Below are 22,539 nucleotides of genomic sequence, written 5' to 3'. Positions count from 1 at the left end.
TTTAACTTAGATTCTTTAACAAAGATTCTTTCACTAAGATTCTTTGACTTAGATTCTTTAACAAAGATTCTTTCACTAAGATTCTTTAACAAAGATTCTTTCACTAAGATTCTTTAATTAAAGTGCCCTTAGGAAATGTTCAAATGTACCTTTAGAGAGAAGAAAGAGAGGATAATGACAGGTGCAGTGTGCTGGTTTTTCTTTTCTCTAAAAATGGCACTAGCATAACAACTGTTGGCAATTATGCAAATATATGTACATGTAAAAGTCTGAAGTGGTTTTGGGGTCTGTTTTTTCACAGAGGCTGATGTGGGCTAGAGTTGGTGTGTGTGTACCGGCTTGTGTGTGTGTGTGAGTTTGTGTGTGTGAGTGCTTCTATAGCTGCTGAGTCAGAGTCATCACAGAGAATCATCTTGTGTAAGACGCTTTAGTGGTCCGCTTATATAATCTATTGGATGGAAAGTCACTGCTGGCTGGACAGTCCAGGTGGAGAGGAGCATGGTCTAATGGAATCCAGGTGGAGTGGAGCATGGTCTAATGGAATCCAGGTGGAGAGGAGCATGGTCTAATGGAATCCAGGTGGAGAGGAGCATGGTCTAATGGAATCCAGGTGGAGTGGAGCATGGTCTAATGGAATCCAGGTGGAGTGGAGCATGGTCTAATGGAATCCAGGTGGAGTGGAGCATGGTCTAATGGAATCCAGGTGGAGTGGAGCATGGTCTAATGGAATCCAGGTGGAGTGGAGCATGGTCTAATGGAATCCAGGTGGAGTGGAGCATGGTCTAATGGAACTACAACTCACTTTAGGACTCACAGTTCATGGTCAGCGTTCGGCTGCAGAACAGTCGGATGGTCCACAACCTTCCTCTAGTACGTCACTAGTATGTCACTAGTATGTCACTAGTACGGTCACTAGTACGGTCACTAGAACGTCACTAGTACGGTCACTAGTACGGTCACTAGTAAGTCACTAGTACGGTCACTAGTACTTCACTAGTACGGTCACTAGTATGGTTTGCAAATTGATGTAGTTCAAGACATTTGTCTTTGTCAGAACAATTCAGTTAATACTACATTGTTTTATGCCAACATTTACCAAAACAAGCCATGTCCGAGGCGTATAATATGTTAATATGTTATGACTGAGGCATATAATATGTTAATATGTTATGTCTGTATCTAGAAATGGCTGTAATTTAGTCAGGGTCACAATGGGAGGACAATAAGGCATTATAAGAGGTTCACACATTCTAATGACAGATCTTAGAATGCATTACAACTGAATTAGAAACCAGGTATTTTGGTCCTGGATGCTGATTAGCTGAAACAATCATTCAGCCGCGTGTATATCAGACAATATACTACGGGCATTACCCAAAAACACTTGTTTACTGTTCTAATTATGTTGGGAACCAGTAGCTGTGGTTTGTCGGCCAATATACCACACCCCTTCTGGCCTTAGACGGGCTGGAACTATGACGACGAGTGTGCAACTATGAGGCAAAACAGACGGGGTTGACTTAGACTGTTGACAACACGGAAACAATCATTTGTCTCCAATGTTTATCGAATGGATAAATAAACTTGCACTATGAGCACTTGTTTTCTCTCTAATACATCGTTAAAGTTGTTGGTTAGCTAGCTAGTGAATTTTATCCATATTAGCATTGACATGAAATCCGTCAAAACACCTCAAAACAAGACATGGTATCAAGAACAAGATGAAAATAACTGAAACGAGCCACTTACGATTCACCACATGGCAGTTTATTGTCATTGTTGCTAGCTATCTGGCCATCAAGAATCCCAACACAGGGACTTCTGCCCCATTGGATCGTACGCACCGCTTACCGTGACATTCTCAGCTAATCCGTCTATTGTTTAATTATAATTCAGGCTAAAGTGTTGCCAAAATTCCCTCAAAGTGATAATTACCGCCCTGCTGTTGAGCAGCTAAATCAGCACTGGGTTGATGATAAGGCCTACATGGTGTTATGCGCTCTCAATTTAGGAAGAGTTCAAATGGAACAGACCCCATTCTTGTCGGCTACACTACAGTGGTATGAGCTTTCCATTTAGGAAGGACTGAATTGAAATGGAACAGACCCCATTGCTGTAGGCTACACTACAGTGGTATGAGCTTTCCATTTAGGAAGGACTGAATTGAAATGGAACAGACCCCATTGCTGTCGGCCACACTACAGTGGTATGAGCTTTCCATTTAGGAAGGACTGAATTGAAATGGAACAGACCCCATTGCTGTCGGCCACACTACAGTGGTATGAGCTTTCCATTTAGGAAGGACTGAATTGAAATGGAACAGACCCCATTGCTGTCGGCCACACTACAGTGGTATGAGCTTTCCATTTAGGAAGGACTGAATTGAAATGGAACAGACCCCATTGCTGTCGGCCACACTACAGTGGTATGAGCTTTCCATTTAGGAAGGACTGAATTGAAATGGAACAGACCCCATTCCTGTCGGCCACACTACAGTGGTATGAGCTTTCCATTTAGGAAGGACTGAATTGAAATGGAACAGACCCCATTGCTGTCGGCCACACTACAGTGTTATTCCAACATTCACCAAGACAAGTAACAGGCATCATCATAAGAGGGTTGATTGATTCAGTATTTACAGAAAACAGAGATTACTTGAGTCTGGCGATGTGGCATAGGTTGTCATAGGCGTGTCATAGCACAACGTAAATCAGTTAATGATAACTTTATACAGGCATTTTACCTGCTGTACAGCAAATTATGATCTGCAAAAACATTGCCTCTATAAGTCCTGAGATGAATAAAACATCCCCTCACACTGATTATTACTAACCAACGATTTATATATTCACGAGATGACTAATAGGGGCTGTAAAAACTATTTTGGAAGCTATAGAAATGCCTGTATTAATGTCTGCATTCCTTTTTGACACATGTATTCTATTACAGACACCTTATTGCATATTTTTTTAATGCCATTATGTGAGAGGGGCACCGAGTGGTGCAGCCTGGTGCCCAGGCATTGCATCACAGTGCTGAGGCGTCACCACAGCCTGGGGTTTGATCCCAGGAGTGACAATATGGTCGACCGAGGACATCAAAACCTCTCGTTGGCAATTACTTAGCATCAGCAATCTAGAGTTTCTATACATCATTGTTACTAACACACCACTGCTATGCTGTTCAGTGTCTGCTACTGCATCAACACTAGTGGCCTGTTAGGCCTATATGTTGTTGCTGTGTTCTCTGACCCTGGCCTGCGGTTGCTTTCCTGGAATGTTTGCTCTGGGCTCGGCTAGTCAGAGTCTAAATTAAATGGGGGAAATAATCATTCTAATCTTTCTTATTGGAGATTAGTTAGTCTGAGACTGACCTGGGAACGATAAGAGCTGGCTCGTATAGTCACTCCTTGCCAAATTAAAAAAAAAATACAAAAGTGAGGGTAGAATCTGCTGGAGAGAGAGAGAGAGAAAGGAACTGCCAAAGAGGCTTCAACAAAATCTGCTCTAAAGATCGCGGCTAAGCCAGAAATCTCTTGGGAGCACCCGACTGTTACTGTTTTGATACGGGCGATTACTGCCCAATCTCCTCTCTCTCCAGATAGCTATCCCTCTGCTCTGTCTGGCACACTCCAAACCCCTGTGGGCAGCTGTACTGGGGCTCAGAGGGCCTTACTGACAGCTGTACTGGGGTTCAGAGGGCCTTACTGACAGCTGTACTGGGGCTCAGAGGGCCTTACTGACAGCTGTACGTACTGGGGCTCAGAGGGCCTTACTGACAGCTGTACTGGGGTTCAGAGGGCCTTACTGACAGCTGTACTGGGGCTCAGAGGGCCTTACTGACAGCTGTACTGGGGCTCAGAGGGCCTTACTGACAGCTGTACTGGGGCTCAGAGGGCCTTACTGACAGCTGTACTGGGGCTCAGAGGGCCTTACTGACAGCTGTACTGGGGCTCAGAGGGCCTTACTGACAGCTGTACTGGGGCTCAGAGGGCCTTACTGACAGCTGTACTGGGGCTCAGAGGGCCTTACTGACAGCTGTACTGGGGTTCAGAGGGCCTTACTGACAGCTGTACGTACTGGGGTTCAGAGGGCCTTACTGACAGCTGTACTGGGGTTCAGAGGGCCTTACTGACAGCTGTACTGGGGCTCAGAGGGCCTTACTGACAGCTGTACTGGGGCTCAGAGGGCCTTACTGACAGCTGTACTGGGGCTCAGAGGGCCTTACTGACAGCTGTACTGGGGCTCAGAGGGCCTTACTGACAGCTGTACTGGGGCTCAGAGGGCCTTACTGACAGCTGTACTGGGGTTCAGAGGGCCTTACTGACAGCTGTACTGGGGCTCAGAGGGCCTTACTGACAGCTGTACTGGGGTTCAGAGGGCCTTACTGACAGCTGTACTGGGGCTCAGAGGGCCTTACTGACAGCTGTACTGGGGTTCAGAGGGCCTTACTGACAGCTGTACTGGGGCTCAGAGGGCCTTACTGACAGCTGTACTGGGGCTCAGAGGGCCTTACTGACAGCTGTACTGGGGCTCAGAGGGCCTTACTGACAGCTGTACGTACTGGGGCTCAGAGGGCCTTACTGACAGCTGTACTGGGGCTCAGAGGGCCTTACTGACAGCTGTACTGGGGCTCAGAGGGCCTTACTGACAGCTGTACTGGGGTTCAGAGGGCCTTACTGACAGCTGTACTGGGGCTCAGAGGGCCTTACTGACAGCTGTACTGGGGCTCAGAGGGCCTTACTGACAGCTGTACTGGGGCTCAGAGGGCCTTACTGACAGCTGTACGTACTGGGGCTCAGAGGGCCTTACTGACAGCTGTACTGGGGCTCAGAGGGCCTTACTGACAGCTGTACTGGGGCTCAGAGGGCCTTACTGACAGCTGTACTGGGGCTCAGAGGGCCTTACTGACAGCTGTACTGGGGCTCAGAGGGCCTTACTGACAGCTGTACTGGGGTTCAGAGGGCCTTACTGACAGCTGTACGTACTGGGGCTCAGAGGGCCTTACTGACAGCTGTACTGGGGCTCAGAGGGCCTTACTGACAGCTGTACTGGGGCTCAGAGGGCCTTACTGACAGCTGTACTGGGGCTCAGAGGGCCTTACTGACAGCTGTACGTACTGGGGCTCAGAGGGCCTTACTGACAGCTGTACGTACTGGGGCTCAGAGGGCCTTACTGACAGCTGTACTGGGGCTCAGAGGGCCTTACTGACAGCTGTACGTACTGGGGCTCAGAGGGCCTTACTGACAGTTGTACGTACTGGGGCTCAGAGGGCCTTACTGACAGCTGTACGTACTGGGGCTCAGAGGGCCTTACTGACAGCTGTACTGGGGCTCAGAGGGCCTTACTGACAGCTGTACTGGGGCTCAGAGGGCCTTACTGACAGCTGTACTGGGGCTCAGAGGGCCTTACTGACAGCTGTACGTACTGGGGCTCAGAGGGCCTTACTGACAGCTGTACTGGGGCTCAGAGGGCCTTACTGACAGCTGTACTGGGGCTCAGAGGGCCTTACTGACAGCTGTACTGGGGCTCAGAGGGCCTTACTGACAGCTGTACTGGGGCTCAGAGGGCCTTACTGACAGCTGTACTGGGGTTCAGAGGGCCTTACTGACAGCTGTACGTACTGGGGCTCAGAGGGCCTTACTGACAGCTGTACTGGGGCTCAGAGGGCCTTACTGACAGCTGTACTGGGGCTCAGAGGGCCTTACTGACAGCTGTACTGGGGCTCAGAGGGCCTTACTGACAGCTGTACTGGGGCTCAGAGGGCCTTACTGACAGCTGTACTGGGGCTCAGAGGGCCTTACTGACAGCTGTACTGGGGCTCAGAGGGCCTTACTGACAGCTGTACTGGGGTTCAGAGGGCCTTACTGACAGCTGTACTGGGGTTCAGAGGGCCTTACTGACAGCTGTACGTACTGGGGCTCAGAGGGCCTTACTGACAGCTGTACTGGGGCTCAGAGGGCCTTACTGACAGCTGTACTGGGGCTCAGAGGGCCTTACTGACAGCTGTACTGGGGCTCAGAGGGCCTTACTGACAGCTGTACTGGGGCTCAGAGGGCCTTACTGACAGCTGTACGTACTGGGGCTCAGAGGGCCTTACTGACAGCTGTACTGGGGCTCAGAGGGCCTTACTGACAGCTGTACTGGGGCTCAGAGGGCCTTACTGACAGCTGTACTGGGGCTCAGAGGGCCTTACTGACAGCTGTACTGGGGCTCAGAGGGCCTTACTGACAGCTGTACTGGGGCTCAGAGGGCCTTACTGACAGCTGTACTGGGGCTCAGAGGGCCTTACTGACAGCTGTACTGGGGTTCAGAGGGCCTTACTGACAGCTGTACGTACTGGGGCTCAGAGGGCCTTACTGACAGCTGTACTGGGGTTCAGAGGGCCTTACTGACAGCTGTACTGGGGCTCAGAGGGCCTTACTGACAGCTGTACTGGGGCACAGAGGGCCTTACTGACAGCTGTACTGGGGCTCAGAGGGCCTTACTGACAGCTGTACTGGGGTTCAGAGGGCCTTACTGACAGCTGTACGTACTGGGGCTCAGAGGGCCTTACTGACAGCTGTACTGGGGCTCAGAGGGCCTTACTGACAGCTGTACTGGGGCTCAGAGGGCCTTACTGACAGCTGTACTGGGGTTCAGAGGGCCTTACTGACAGCTGTACTGGGGCTCAGAGGGCCTTACTGACAGCTGTACTGGGGCTCAGAGGGCCTTACTGACAGCTGTACTGGGGCTCAGAGGGCCTTACTGACAGCTGTACTGGGGTTCAGAGGGCCTTACTGACAGCTGTACTGGGGCTCAGAGGGCCTTACTGACAGCTGTACTGGGGTTCAGAGGGCCTTATTTTGGCTGTCCCCATAGGAAAGCCCTTTTGGGTTCCAGGTCAAACTCTTTTGGGTTCAAGGTAGAACTCTTTTGGGTTACAGTATGAATGTAGGTCCTTTATCATTTATACACAGTTTAGATCCAAATTGCTGTGTTTGACACCCCTGCTTTAAACTGGTATCTGTACTATAGTGCTCTCCACTGATAGTGAATGTGGTTACAGTGGTCACCTGTTACATAATGATCTAATTGTCCTGCACAGATGGGATCAGTTTAAGAGGGAACTGTATGAGTATGTATTAACTCATTATTCTAAATGTTTCTCTGACCAGTGCATCATCATCATCATCATCATTAGCCGGTCTCTGCTCTCTTACCAACTCCTTATGGAATTGCAGAGCCAAGCATGTTTCTCTTGACAACAACAGCAGCAAGGGAGAATGCAAGAGCAGGCACCGATCTGTGACCGGGCTGCATCGTCAGTTAACCATTTAGGTCAGCTCACATGGTATCTGGAGCAGGGCTCACTGCTGAGGACACTTATTCCCTACCTGAAAATACCAACAGCTTAAAGCACTGGAATTAGACCTGAAGAAAGAGAGAGAGAGAGAGAGAGAGAGAGAGAGAGAGAGAGAGAGAGAGAGAGAGAGAGAGAGAGAGAGAGAGAGAGAGAGAGAGAGAGAGAGAGAGAGAGAGAGAGAGAGAGAGAGACATGAAGAAAGAGACATGAAGAAAGAGACAAAGAGAGAGACATAAAGAGAGAGACAAAGAGAGAGACATAAAGAGAGAGAGAGAGAGAGAGACAGAAAGGCAGAAAGAGAGAGAGGGAGAGACAGAAAGAGAGAGAGAGACAGAAAGAGAGAGAGAGAGAGCGAGAAAGAGAGAGAGCGACAGAGAGAAAGAGAGAGACAGAGACAGACAGAGAGACAGAGAGACAGACAGAGAGACAGACAGAGAGAGACATAGAGAGAGACAGAGAGAGACAGAGAAAGAGAGAGACAGAGAGACAGAGACAGAGAGACGGAGACAGAGAGACAGAGAGAGAGACAGAGAGAAAGACAGAGCGAAAGAGAGAGACTGTGACGGTGATAGACTTGATGGCTTTAGTGACACAGCAGATCTCATTAGATAACGAGTGACTAACAGCATGAGAACAGATGAAAACATACCGTAACACCATTACAGGGCTATCTATATGGTCTACATCTCAAATGGCACCCTATTCCCTACAGCATGCACTACTTTTGACCAAGGCCCTCTATAGGGATTAGGGTGCCATTCGGGATGCAAACGCAGACACAGCTGCTGTGCTGCGGAGGGTGTTCACAAACATAATAACATTCTGCTATTGATCCACGGACCCTGACATCTACTTTATAATATTGTTCCTCTCCTACAGATCAGTTGAATGGCTGGCTGACAGGTGCAATCCATTATGTTTCTCAACACAAACAGGACAGGATAGAACAGGACAGAATAGGACAGGACAGAACAGGTCAGGACAGAATAGGAGAGAATAGGAGAGAATAGGCGAGAATAGGAGAGGATGGAATAGAAGAGGACAGAATAGGCCAGAATAGGAGAGGACAGAATAGGAGAGGACAGAACAGGTCAGGACAGGTCAGGACAGAATAGGAGAGAATAGGAGAGGACGGAATAGGAGAGGACAGAATAGGCCAGAATAGGAGAGGACGGAATAGGAGAGGACAGAATAGGACAGGGCAGGACAAAACAGAATAGGACAGAATAGGGGAGGACAGAACAGGTCAGGACAGGTCAGAATAGGAGAGAATAGGAGAGGACGGAATAGGAGAGGACAGAATAGGAGAGAATAAGAGAGGACGGAATAGCAGAGGACAGAATAGGACAGCATAGGGCAGGATAGGAGAGGACAAAACAGGTCAGGACAGAATAGGACAGAATAGGACAGAATAGGAGGGGACAGAACAGGTCAGGACAGGTCAGGACAGAACAGAATAGGACAGAATAGGTCAGGACAGAATAGGACAGAATATGAGAGGACTGAATAGGTCAGGAAAGAATAGGTCAGAATAGGAGAGGACAGAACAGGACAGGACAGAATAGGACAGAATAGGCGAGGACAGAATAGGACAGAATAGGGGAGGACAGAACAGGTCAGGACAGAATAGGTCAGAACAGAATAGGACAGGACAGGACAGAATAGGAGAGGAGAGAACAGGTCAGGACAGGACAGAACAGAAGAGGACAGAACAGGTCAGGACAGAATAGGACAGAACAGGTCAGGACAGAACAGGACAGAACAGGTCAGGACAGAATAGGACAGAATAGGAGAGGACGGAACAGGTCAGGAAAGAATAGGTCAGAACAGAATAGGACAGAATAGGGGAGGACAGAACAGGTCAGGACAGAATAGGTCAGTACAGAATAGGAGAGGACAGGACAGGTCAGGACAGGTCAGGACAGAATAGGAGAGGACAGAATAGGAGAGGACAGAACAGGTCAGGACAGAATAGGAGAGGACGGAACAGGTCAGGAAAGAATAGGTCAGAATAGGAGAGGACGGAATAGGACAGGACAGAATAGGACAGAATAGGACAGAATAGGAGAGGAGAGCTCTTACCCTAACCCCTACACTCTAGCTCCTACCCTAACCCTTACCCACTAGCCCCTAGTCTTTCCCTAACCCCTACCCACTAGCTCCTACCCTAACACCTACACACTCGCTCCTACCCTAACCCCTACACACTCGCTCCTACCCTAACCCCTACACACTGGCTCCTAGCTCCTAGTCCTACCCTAACCCCTATACTCTATCTCCTACCCTAACCCTAACCACTAGCTCCTACCCTAACCTCTACACACTAGCTCCTACCCTAACCACTACACACTAGCTCCTACCCTAACCCCTACACACTAGCTCCTACCCTAACCCCTACACACTAGCTCCTACCCTACCCACTAGCTCCTACCCTAACCACTAGCTCCTACCCTAACAGTTACACACTAGCTCCTAGTCCTACTCTAACCCCTACACACTAGCTCCTACTCTAACCCCTACCCACTAGCTCCTACCCTAACACCTACACACTAGCTCCTACCCTAACCCCTACACACTAGCTCCTAACTCCTACCCTAACCCCTACACACTAGCTCCTAGATGTTAAAGGATTGAATAGGTATGAGTATTATGGTGGTAGTTGAACATTTCCCTGTAATAAACTACTCTGAAGGTTTTACCATATGGCTCATAGGTCTACCTAATAAACTATCCAACCTTTCTGGTCTAAAAGTGTCTCGGGCCTAGAGAGGGTAGATGCTAGAGGGCCTAGAGAGGGTAGATGCTAGGGGCCTAGAGAGGGTAGATGCTAGAGGGCCTAGAGAGGGTAGATGCTAGAAGGCCTAGAGAGGGTAGATGCTAGGGGTTTGAGGTGGTTCAGTCAGGGACAAGTGAGAACAGATGATCCCTATTGGACACTGATGGGGAAGCCTGAAGTGGAGGAGGAGGGGAAGGAGATAATCTGAGTCTCTTCCTGTGCCTCACTCCTCCTTCCTAGATCAGTCTATTCTTAATCCCCAAGTAGTCAAATCCTCTTGGCTGAACGAGGGATCGGGAGGAGGAGACAGTGCTGTGTGTATATATGTAATAGCTGCCAGGACTGTCTCAACCTGGCAGCTAACTCACTGCATACACTACACAACACAACACACTACCTACTGGGTCTGCTTATACACAACACAGCAGGAGCTACTGGGAGCAGGAACAGCCGACCTGGGCCCCTGTGGTGTTGACATGGGACTTGAGGTGCGGGTGTGTAAAAAAAAAAAGAAGGTTTTCAACAGTAAAAAACTGAGCTGGGCAGACAGGCAGGGACATGTTGAGATGACTGGTGTTTAACCTATCCACTGTTAAGACAGCAACTCATGATGATGATTCACAGGTGTTTAGAAGAGGCCATTCAAATCCACAGCTAAGAATAAAAACAGATGAGGGCATCGCAACTTCCTGCCATTACGATCGCCCACTTCCTGTATACAACTGGAGCCTTTTCCACTGTGCCTATTTGATTATGCAACACATATTATTCTTAACTGTGTACTTCATTAAATATGTTTACAGTGCCTTGCGAAAGTGTTCGGCCCCCTTGAACTTTGCGACCTTTTGCCACATTTCAGGCTTCAAACATAAAGATATAAAACTGTATTTTTTTGTGAAGAATCAACAACAAGTGGGACACAATCATGAAGTGGAACGACATTTATTGGATATTTTAAACTTTTTTAACAAATCAAAAACTGAAAAATTGGGCGTGCAAAATTATTCAGCCCCCTTAAGTTAATACTTTGTAGCGCCACCTTTTGCTGCAGTTACAGCTGTAAGTCGCTTGGGGTATGTCTATATCAGTTTTGCACATCGAGAGACTGACATTTTTTCCCATTCCTCCTTGCAAAACAGCTCGAGCTCAGTGAGGTTGGATGGAGAGCATTTGTGAACAGCAGTTTTCAGTTCTTTCCACAGATTCTCGATTGGATTCAGGTCTGGACTTTGACTTGGCCATTCTAACACCTGGATATGTTTATTTTTGAACCATTCCATTGTAGATTTTGCTTTATGTTTTGGATCATTGTCTTGTTGGAAGACAAATCTCCGTCCCAGTCTCAGGTCTTTTGCAGACTCCATCAGGTTTTCTTCCAGAATGGTCCTGTATTTGGCTCCATCCATCTTCCCATCAATTTTAACCATCTTCCCTGTCCCTGCTGAAGAAAAGCAGGCCCAAACCATGATGCTGCCACCACCATGTTTGACAGTGGGGATGGTGTGTTCGCTGTGTTGCTTTTACGCCAAACATAACATTTTGCATTGTTGCCAAAAAGTTCAATTTTGGTTTCATCTGACCAGAGCACCTTCTTCCACATGTTTGGTGTGTCTCCCAGGTGGCTTGTGGCAAACTTTAAACAACACTTTTTATGGATATCTTTAAGAAATGGCTTTCTTCTTGCCACTCTTCCATAAAGGCCAGATTTGTGCAATATACGACTGATTGTTGTCCTATGGACAGAGTCTCCCACCTCAGCTGTAGATCTCTGCAGTTCATCCAGAGTGATCATGGGCCTCTTGGCTGCATCTCTGATCAGTCTTCTCCTTGTATGAGCTGAAAGTTTAGAGGGACGGCCAGGTCTTGGTAGATTTGCAGTGGTCTGATACTCCTTCCATTTCAATATTATCGCTTGCACAGTGCTCCTTGGGATGTTTAAAGCTTGGGAAATCGTTTTGTATCCAAATCCGGCTTTAAACTTCTTCACAACAGTATCTCGGACCTGCCTGGTGTGTTCCTTGTTCTTCATGATGCTCTCTGCGCTTTTAACGGACCTCTGAGACTATCACAGTGCAGGTGCATTTATACGGAGACTTGATTACACACAGGTGGATTGTATTTATCATCATTAGTCATTTAGGTCAACATTGGATCATTCAGAGATCCTCACTGAACTTCTGGAGAGAGTTTGCTGCACTGAAAGTAAAGGGGCTGAATAATTTTGCACGCCCAATTTTTCAGTTTTTGATTTGTTTCAAAAGTTTGAAATATCCAATAAATGTCATTCCACTTCATGATTGTGTCCTACTTGTTGTTGATTTTTCAAAAAAAATACAGTTTTATATCTTTATGTTTGAAGCATGAAATGTGGCAAAAGGTCGCAAAGTTCAAGGGGGCCGAATACTTTCGCAAGGCACTGTACATGCACAGTAATAATTCAATATTAAACGGATTATGGCATTAGGCAGATTATGCAATAGTCACGTAAACACCTTACTCTGCTTATCCTAATCGGCGTAAGGTCAAAATCAAAGTAAGCACACACCGATTAAAACACCTAGTTTTCTGAACAATCTTTCAAATAATTGGGATATAATCACCTTAATGGGCTTTCCAGCGGTGTCTTTGATCTGTGTATGTGCCAGCTACCAGCCCAGTGAGTCTCCCTCTTTAGTGTGACTGAAGTGAGTTCGGAACGTATGTGTCTTAGAAGTGGTTTTCAAATACAAACTTGTAACCAACCTCAATGGTCTTATGTACTCCTGGATGAATTTCCCTGCAAGGACAATATCGTTGAATGGAATGGAGTGGAATCGTGTTAGGGCTTCGTTTGACCCAAGCCAGGGGTCACAGTCTTGACTTGAACACAGTGTGTTCAAGTCAAGATGCTGATGGGAACAAGTTGCTCCTCCCCGATGGTGATGAGAGGTACAAGCTGTACCTCAGGAGAAGGACAGCCTGTACCTCAGGAGAAGGACAGCCTGTACCTCAGGTGAAGGACAGCCTGTACCTCAGGTGAAGGACAGCCTGTACCTCAGGTGAAGGGCAGCCTGTACCTCAGGAGAAGGACAGCCTGTACCTCAGGAGAAGGACAGCCTGTACCTCAGGAGAAGGACAGCCTGTACCTCAGGAGAAGGACAGCCTGTACCTCAGGAGAAGGACAGCCTGTACCTCAGGTGAAGGACAGCCTGTACCTCAGGTGAAGGACAGCCTGTACCTCAGGTGAAGGACAGCCTGTACCTCAGGAGAAGGACAGCCTGTACCTCAGGAGAAGGACAGCCTGTACCTCAGGAGAAGGACAGCCTGTACCTCAGGAGAAGGACAGCCTGTACCTCAGGAAAAGGACAGCCTGTACCTCAGGAAAAGGACAGCCTGTACCTCAGGAAAAGGACAGGGTGGAACACAGACCCATATGAGGTTGAGGGGGGAGGGAAAATTAGGGAAAATGAAGGGCTTTCAAACTGCATGTTCTTTCTTAGCCCTGGGCTAAGCCAAAAAGTGTGCAATCTGAATGTGATTTAGCCTAAGAGATGTAGCATATTGAGAATTATCTCGGATTCTGAACAACAAACAGGCTAAGCCACTATGAAGGGATATCTCCATAGCTGTTTATGGTTTAGCTCTAGTCAAGGCAAATAGCCATCCTCATCAGGGTTGGGTCCATTTACATTTCAATACAGTCAATTCAGGAAGCAACCTGACATTCCAATTCAATTTCAGTTTACACTTCCTGACTGAATTGAAATGGGCCCCTGAATCCTGATCCCCATGTTGACCCTGGTGAATGGAGACCAGCAGGGTCGGTTTATTGAAGTTAAGAGTGACATACGTGTCCTGCTTGATACCAATCTCCCAGGGCTGATCAAAAACATATTTCCCCCTCTGACACAGGCCTCTTTCAATACCAGATCAAATCACATTCTCCCCAAGAGAAGGGGGAAGTGAAGGATATGTTGTTGCTTTATATATTACCTTTATTTAATTAGGCAAGTCAGTTAAGAACAAATTATTATTTTCAATGATGGCCTAGAAACAGTGCCTTTTGTTCAGGGGCAGAAAGACATATATTTTACCTTGTCACCTCGGGGATTCGATCTTGCAAACTTTCAGTTACTAGTCCAATGCTCTAACCACTAGTCTACCTGCCACCCCTCCACTCTAACCACTAGTCTACCTGCCGCCCCTCCACTCTAACCACTAGTCTACCTGCCGCCCCTCCACTCTAACCACTAGTCTACCTGCCGCCCCTCCACTCTAACCACTAGTCTACCTGCCGCCCCTCCACTCTAACCACTAGTCTACCTGCCGCCCCTCCACTCTAACCTCTAGTCTACCTGCCGCCCCTCCACTCTAACCACTAGTCTACCTGCCACCCCTCCACTCTAACCACTAGTCTACCTGCCGCCCCTCCACTCTAACCACTAGTCTACCTGCCCCCCCACTCTAACCACTAGTCTACCTGCCACCCCTCCACTCTAACCACTAGTCTACCTGCCACCCCTCCACTCTAACCACTAGTCTACCTGCCGCCCCTCCACTCTAACCACTAGTCTACCTGCCAACCCTCCACTCTAACCACTAGTCTACCTGCCACCCCTCCACTCTAACCACTAGTCTACCTGCCGCCCCTCCACTCTAACCACTAGTCTACCTGCCGCCCCTCCACTCTAACCACTAGTCTACCTGCCGCCCCTCCACTCTAACCACTAGTCTACCTGCCGCCCCTCCACTCTAACCACTAGTCTACCTGCCGCCCCTCCACTCTAACCACTAGTCTACCTGCCGCCCCTCCACTCTAACCACTAGTCTACCTGCCGCCCCTCCACTCTAACCACTAGTCTAGCTGCCGCCCCTCCACTCTAACCACTAGTCTACCTGCCGCCCCTCCACTCTAACCACTAGTCTACCTGCCGCCCCTCCACTCTAACCACTAGTCTAGCTGCCGCCCCTCCACTCTAACCACTAGTCTACCTGCCGCCCCTCCACTCTAACCACTAGTCTACCTGCCGCCCCTCCACTCTAACCACTAGTCTAGCTGCCGCCCCTCCACTCTAACCACTAGTCTACCTGCCGCCCCTCCACTCTAACCACTAGTCTACCTGCCGCCCCTCCACTCTAACCACTAGTCTACCTGCCGCCCCACGTGGAGGGAATGAAATAGAAGAAAACATCTGTAGGTGAAAGGACTTTGTTTTTCACTTTCTAGAACACACAGCTTATCAATTCAACGGAGAGGGAACCAAGCAGCGCTATTTAGCTTATGCATGTAAACACCTCGCCCTTGACGAAAATCTTGAAAAATAGTTTAGAGGCAGAGAGAGTTTTTGGAAAGCTCGTCTTCCAGTCTCCATTTGGGGAATTTGCCCTTCAAAGTGAGTACTTACATGCTCCCTGTCTGCATCATAACTCACCCACAGCAAAACTGCCATAAGTCAGGCAGCACTAACTGGAGGACCAAAATAAACTCTGGAGGAATTTGTCTGCTCTGACGTAGTACAGTAGTGGAAGCACAAGAGAATAACAAGAATGAAGAACTAACGGCTGATGAAAGCCATGCAGCTTCATACCAACTTGTTGCAAGGTTGTGAGTGAGTGTGTGTGTGTGTGTGTGTGTGTGTGTGTGTGTGTGTGTGTATATATATATATTTATAAGTTAGTCTCTGATGATAAAGATAATGAAAATGTTCCATACTCCCAGAGGGAGTTATAGCAGTTGACCATACACTCTTAGAAAGACTAAATAATTCCTAAATGGTTTTTCAGCTGTCCCCATATGAGAACCCTTTTTGGTTCCAGGTAAAACCCTTCTAGGTTCCATGTAGAACCGTTGAACCCACTGTGGAAAAGGTTCTACATGGAACCCAAAAGGGTTCTATCTGGAACTAAAAAGAGTTCTCCTATGGGGACATCCGAAAAACCCTTTTAGGTTCTAGATAGCACCTTTTTCCCCCCTAAGAGTGTATTGCCAGTGGCAAATGACGTGAACAGTTGAGAAAGTTGAGCCTGCTCTGAGGTTGTCCCTATTGGGCAGGTCATATTTTATTCTAATAACAACCTAAATGTAAAGAAATCCAGTAGTCCGGTCTTTCTGTTTTTCCCCCTGTGTGTAGGTGAAAATAGCTACTTTTTAAAAACATTTTCGGGCAAGTGGTCATGATCTTTGGGTAACCAATATGTACTGACTTGCCCGGTGGACAAGTGCCTTTCGTATTATTACAATTAAATACAGATTAGACATGATCATAATTCAGCACCAGGAATCTTCTGTATCTATTCAATGTTATCCAGTCTGACTAGACATCAGAAGACACATTTTCATCAGCAGGCAGCAACTGACAATCCAATTCTCCTGACCATTTTGATGCTGAAACAATGACTACCATTCAGAGTCCTGTCAATGCATTTAATAACAGATGCTAACTAATGTATTTCGGATTACATACGACATGTAAATTAATAACAAAATCTCAAAATAATCTATTCTGTAATTCAGGTGCCTTGACACATCACCTTGGACCTGCTTTATAACCCTTTGATCTCTAATATTGATAAATATATATATTTTTAAATTGTAATTTAGCAGACCCACAGCGACTTACATACATTTGTATACTTATTTTCTCTCGTACTGGTCCCACGTGGGAAGCGAACCCACAACCCTGGCGTTGCGCTACCAACTAAACCAAACGTAACCTAGAGGTAACTGTCGAAATCTATAGAGGCGGACCCCCATCGCACTCCTGCCATAGAATATACCTATTATTGACAGTTTGGCAACGTGCTTTTGAATTGTTGCATCTAGTAACTGTCGATGTCATAACCATTTGTAGGACATAATAAAGCATCATTCAAAACGTTAGTATTTGCAAAAATCGCACGTACGCCGGCAATATCACATGTCGTATTGTCTAAGCTTCGTTGACAAGAGTAGAGACAATTGCCATTTCCGCTTCTGTTACACTGTATAATCGATTGACAGCGGTCATAACTAGTTACCCCAGCCACAAAGTCATAAACCATGCCCATTTTTTAAACAATTTATCTTAATAAAATGTCATTTTAAACCTACCTCTAACCAAACTGCTAACCTTATCCTTAAATTAAAACCAAAAAGCGAAACAAAAATGCATTAAGTTTTACGATAGACTTTGTGGCTGTGCTATCTAGTGTAAACCCCCTTGACAGCCGACAACAAAGTTGTAATTTAAGGACCTGTTACAAGATTCTATAGACCACACATTTATTACTCACGTTCCAAGGACTTCTTTGAACTCGAATACCTTCTTGATATCATCGACATTCTTTTTCCAAGATCCCCCCCCAGACTCTCCGTTCTCACTCGCCATGTCGTCACCGGGGAAGACAGACGTGAGAAGATTAGAGGTACCGCTTCACAAAGAATGTCACCTTCTCGTGCTGACTCAGTGGGGATGGTGCCCCGTCTCTAGTCGACAAAAAAAAAGTAGGACTGAATAGGGTTTCTTCCTGATTGTCGCCCAGTTAGTTTTAAACCTTGCTTTGCTCAGCCCATCCATACAACCGCTGCGCTGCGAAAGGTGTCCTACTCTCCAGTAGGCTACAGCCCTACCACCAGTAGCAGCCTACCTACAGGTTATAACACTAGTCTAATCTTCACGTAACAGACGGGGAGCTCCTTCGCTATTCTGTCTCATTCGCTTTGCAACAATGAACTATAGCTCTCTGGATTCTGTTTAGGCTATGTTTACTTGACAGAAAGATAACTCCCGTTGGAGGGGTCGGTCGGTGTCCGTCTGAATTGAAACGCTATTCTATTGAGTCACGCTGCCTGCTTGACCGCGCCTTTGGTTGTTATAGCAATAAGGAGTGGGTGGCTGGGGAGGCCGCTCTCCTCTCATGCCTATGTAGCCGAAAGTGTGCGTGATGAGGATGTATGAGTGAACGATTAGTGTTGGCATTGCACCAAATCCACGACTCGTGTCATTGGAGCAAGTAATGGAGATATATATATATATAGTGGACAATGCAAGTGACGGCTTTCACATGAATAAAACGATGATGACATTGAACTATGCTTAGTCCTCACAACAAAATGGCAACCCCGAGGGAGTATTTAAAAATCCCCTGGCATTGCTTTTGCCCTAGGCCTTCCTACTTATGCATATAATAGAATGGAAAGCACATCCAGCATGCATGGCCTCAGCCAATCCAAAAGGCTTGTCACGGACTGCCTGCCTGGTCCCTGTTTAGAATATATCACGTTCAACAGTTATCATAATTACTTATGAGGATCTTTTTTTCCAAGGTCCCTCCCTCTCTTTCCCTCTCTCCACAAAACAAAAAAGGGACAAACTACTCTCAGTTAAATGCAATGGCTGTCTATTTAGAAAACCAATTAGATCTGTTATAGTGTCAGAAAATCTCAAAGGAAGTGAAATGAGTTTTCTGTTCTATTAGAAGGTGTTAATGGGATGATGGAGCCTCTCCTGTTTGTCTCTCTTGACAGACTGATTCATTTCTGGGCTCCTGAATCCCAAATCAACCCCTTGCTACTACAGTAGACCTTGAAATTAAAAATGTACCATTCTGGAGCTTTAGGCCATGCCCAGAAACAATCCCTGGCACCTACCCCCAATGCACTGTAAGATTGAATACCATCTCACAGAAAATACTGTGTTTTCTGGGCAGACCTGAATCCCAAATGAGGGCCTAGCCTGTACACCCAGATACCTGTGGATATCTGAGAGGATTTGATGGGTGTAAGCAAGGAGATAAGTAGTATAGCAACAATTCCACTTGTCTCATGAGTAAGATGGATTTACTGCCATGTTGTTTACACCAATCCTCTCAGAAAGGGCTTAGTGGTTAGGTGCTGATTTGAATTCATAGTACAACTGAGTCACCCTCAAGAAGCTCAAGGATGCTACTATATTACTGACGATAAGAAGAACAGAGGAATTACAAGACTAGATCTAACGTCTGCTTTAGATAACCAGAAGAAATATTCCCACAACATATGCACAACTGTTTGAGAAAAGTATTTAGTGCTATTTTGTCATAACATGGAAGGTAGCTACTTAAGAAACTACATGGGAAAAAATGTGTTATGCAGGTGTGAACTACTTTTTAAAAAGTCCAATGTAGCAGTTTTATAAAATCTCAATTTCAAAACATTTCTGGGTACCAATTAAGTACCTTTACTATGATGGTTTTCGATTAAAGTTTAATAAAAACATTTTTAAAAAAGCTTCTTAGCAAAGCAATTTCTCAAGCAAGAATTTTGCTTGGACTGTCTGGAAGTGGTCTGAGTGGGGCATTAGTTTTGTACCACTAGATAGTAAATTAGACCTCTAATCCAGTAATGGTCAGTATTCTCATCGGACTGTTTAAATCGTACCTGTAGCAGTAAAGACAGAATCCACAACTAATGAAACCTTCTGAAAATGAAACAGAACTGCTACTGAGATGGGATTAATATTTTAATTGGACTAATTTGTAGAGAAATAGCAGCCCTAACTTTCCTAAAGAAATATTAAATAGCCGTGGTGCTGAAAGGCACATTTGTGCAGTAGTTGTTCGCTTGGTGTTTTTTCACAATTTAAACACAATGAAAATCTTTGGATTTCTACACACAAACAAAAATACACAAAATAATATTTTGAAGTTTAAATTTCACACTTTAACAGTATTTTGACATTTTATTATAACAAACTGATGTTGAGGCTGACATTGAAAACAGTAGAAAATCTACAGCAGCTCATGCGGACAACACTGATGAATGCCTCAGCCCTTTTGATTGACAACCTGAGACACTCTTCTACCTCGAAGAAACAAGATGATAGACTGAACAAGATGATAGACTGAACAAGATGATAGACGGAACAAGATGATAGACGGAACAAGATGATAGTCATATGTCAGGTTAATGAAATCAAATCATAATACTCTGCTGTTGTGTGATAAATTTTTAAAAAACAATGTATAAAACAATGATGCTCTAAATTTAGTGTCTAATGCCGTAATTCAATCTGAACCATATTTAGGTTTTGCTATTTGTCAGTAACCTAATAATGCCTTACAGCTAGTGAATTGAACACAATAAAACAAAATAATAATAATAATAATAATAATAATTGCCCTACGCAATTTCTGACTGTCTATATCACATTGTTTTGTAGTTCCAACTACATTTCATAATGCTAAACCCATCCCCACGAACCGCCAAACAGCAACTGAATTCGCCACATTGAAAGCAGCCCTTTAGCACTTGTGTTTTGACAACATTTTGAATGGAGGATGAGAAGAGGTAGCCTAGCTTCCAGACTGAATCACGACAGTGAAACAAGTTAAACAAACATAAAACGGATCTGAATTCAGTCGGGATTTTCCAAGATAGAGATGTCATGTGGTTTTACTGGAGCTTCATGAAGTGGTGTTGGGAGTGAGCTTCCATTTTGTTGTTCCAGTGGCTCAGGAGGAGAAGGTGGCGGTGAGGACGGCCTCGTTCTGCTGCTGGTGGAGCGCTCCGATCCCCACAGCCGGGGCGGGCAGAGCAGGCCGACTGACCAATCGAAGCTGGGGGAGAGAAGAAATGCATAGTTAATATTTAGTCTCACATGGCACTTCACCCATGTGGGAGAACTGTGAGAACAGACTAGATAACGTCCAGAGATTTCTAACTCATTGTGACCTTATGTCCCAAATAGGGCCGAAGGAGATTAGCCTAAGTAAGTTAGTATTCTCCAAGTAGGGTAAGTAATATCCAAAGATGTAAACCCAGTTAAATCTATACTGTGTTTTCCTGGTCCTTCAGACAGGGACAGGGCACGCAGAGCCATGGTGTAATGGGAAAGGAAAGGGAAAGGGAGATACCTAGTCAGTTGTCTTCAACTAAAATGTGTCTTCAATGGTAACACACCCCAGCACAAGTTATATCTACGACTCCCCACCGGGATTCAATCGTCGGGTCCGCCCTTCACACACGGTTGCTCCCACCTACCTGTTTCCCAGTCTGATTTCTAAACTGTCTCAATGAAAGTGTCAAATATCCACACACAAAAACAACAAACCAAAGACAGGGACAGGGCTCACCTTGCAGGCCAGCTGCTTCTCAAACCTGGGGGCCACAAACGACCAGGGGCCCATGTTCTGGGGCTCCTCCTGACTCCACACGAACTCTGTATGGGACACACACAAAAACCAAGGTCATTGTCCATTCATGTTGATTTAATGCTGTTGCAGAGAAGTAAAGGGAACAGATGGCATCTGTGGTAAAGGAACAGCTTCTCAGAGCATTGTCCAGAAGGGGAAAAAACATGCTCTGTGGAGAATTTCCTTTGAAATAGCTTTTTAGACCAGGTCGAGACTTAATCTGTGTCTGAGAAAATCAGCCTATGGTGTCTGTGGTAATTAGTGATGACCCAGCATGGGCCAAGCCAGGTGAGGTTGAGGTCAGGTCAGGGTACCTTAAGCGTCGGTGTACTTGGATAAAAGCAACTGCTAAACAGTATTTTAGATTTAGATACTAAAACCCTGCACCTTAGGAGACGTCTGCCCTACGTACAGACATGGAACACTTTAATAGTGTTTACATACTGTTTTACCCACTTTATATGTATATACTGTATTCTAGTCAAGGCTTATTCTGTATAACTACTGCTGTAAACACCTTTTCTATTCATATACTGTCCACAATGTCTATACACACCATCCTTTAATCATATTTAAATAAATAAATAAATAAATAAATATACACATATATTTATTGTCTGGACTCTGACATTGCTCGTGCTAATATTTCTTCATTCCTTTCGATACATTGTGGAGATTTTTGTGTATTGTTAGGTATTACTGCACTGAGCTAGAAACAAACATTTGGCTACACCTGCGACAACATCTGCAAAATATGCGTACGCAACCAATACATTTTTATATGATAGTAAAAATCTAGTCAAATTTTATTGGTCACATACACATGGTTAGCAGATGTTAATGCGAGTGTAGCGAAATGCTTGTGCTTCTAGTTCCGACCGTGCAGTAATATCTAACATGTAATCTAACAATTTCACAACAACTACCTTACAAGTGTAAAGGAATAAATAAGAATATGTACATAAAACTATATGAATGAGCGATGGCCGAACGGCATAGGCAAGATGCAGTAGATGGTATAGAGTACAGTATATACATATGAGATGAATAATGTAGGGTATGTAAACATTATATTAAGTGGCCTTGTTGAAAGTGGCTAGTGATACATTTTTACATTCATTTTATTAAAGTGGCTGGAGATGAGTCAGTATGTTGGCATCAGCCACTCAATGTTAGTGGTGGCTGTTTAACAGTCTGATGGCCTTGAGATATAAGCTGTTTTTCCAGTCTCTCGGTCCCAGCTTTGATGCAGTAGTGTTTGAGGTAAGTAGTGGCCAGGTCAGGTACAG

At 45.8% G+C, this 22,539-nt stretch overlaps 2 protein-coding genes across 3 annotated transcripts in view; both read right to left on the bottom strand.

Annotated features, from left to right (window-relative positions):
• The window catches only part of LOC110500328 (calcium/calmodulin-dependent protein kinase type 1D), a 57,664-nt gene extending 39,645 nt beyond the window's left edge, over positions 1-18,019 (bottom strand). Inside the window, exon 1 of the mRNA XM_036959770.1 lies at positions 17,372-18,019. Coding sequence (XP_036815665.1) covers positions 17,372-17,466 — 95 coding nt within the window. The 5' untranslated portion in view covers positions 17,467-18,019. The remainder of the gene's footprint in view (positions 1-17,371) is intronic.
• A 1,541-nt stretch (positions 18,020-19,560) lies between these two features.
• LOC110500303 (probable 2-oxoglutarate dehydrogenase E1 component DHKTD1, mitochondrial) overlaps positions 19,561-22,539 on the bottom strand; it is a 37,295-nt gene continuing 34,316 nt past the window's right edge. For both annotated transcript variants that reach the window (XM_021577617.2, XM_021577610.2), the window contains exons 17-18: positions 21,191-21,276; positions 19,561-20,674 (exon numbers count right to left, since the gene is read on the bottom strand). In XM_021577617.2, coding sequence (XP_021433292.1) covers positions 20,570-20,674; positions 21,191-21,276 — 191 coding nt within the window. In that variant the 3' untranslated portion in view covers positions 19,561-20,569. The remainder of the gene's footprint in view (positions 20,675-21,190; positions 21,277-22,539) is intronic.

The sequence above is a fragment of the Oncorhynchus mykiss genome, chromosome 2 (genome assembly GCF_013265735.2).
Source record: "Oncorhynchus mykiss isolate Arlee chromosome 2, USDA_OmykA_1.1, whole genome shotgun sequence".
NCBI lineage: Eukaryota > Metazoa > Chordata > Actinopteri > Salmoniformes > Salmonidae > Oncorhynchus > Oncorhynchus mykiss.
This window is presented reverse-complemented; position numbering and strand designations above follow the sequence as displayed.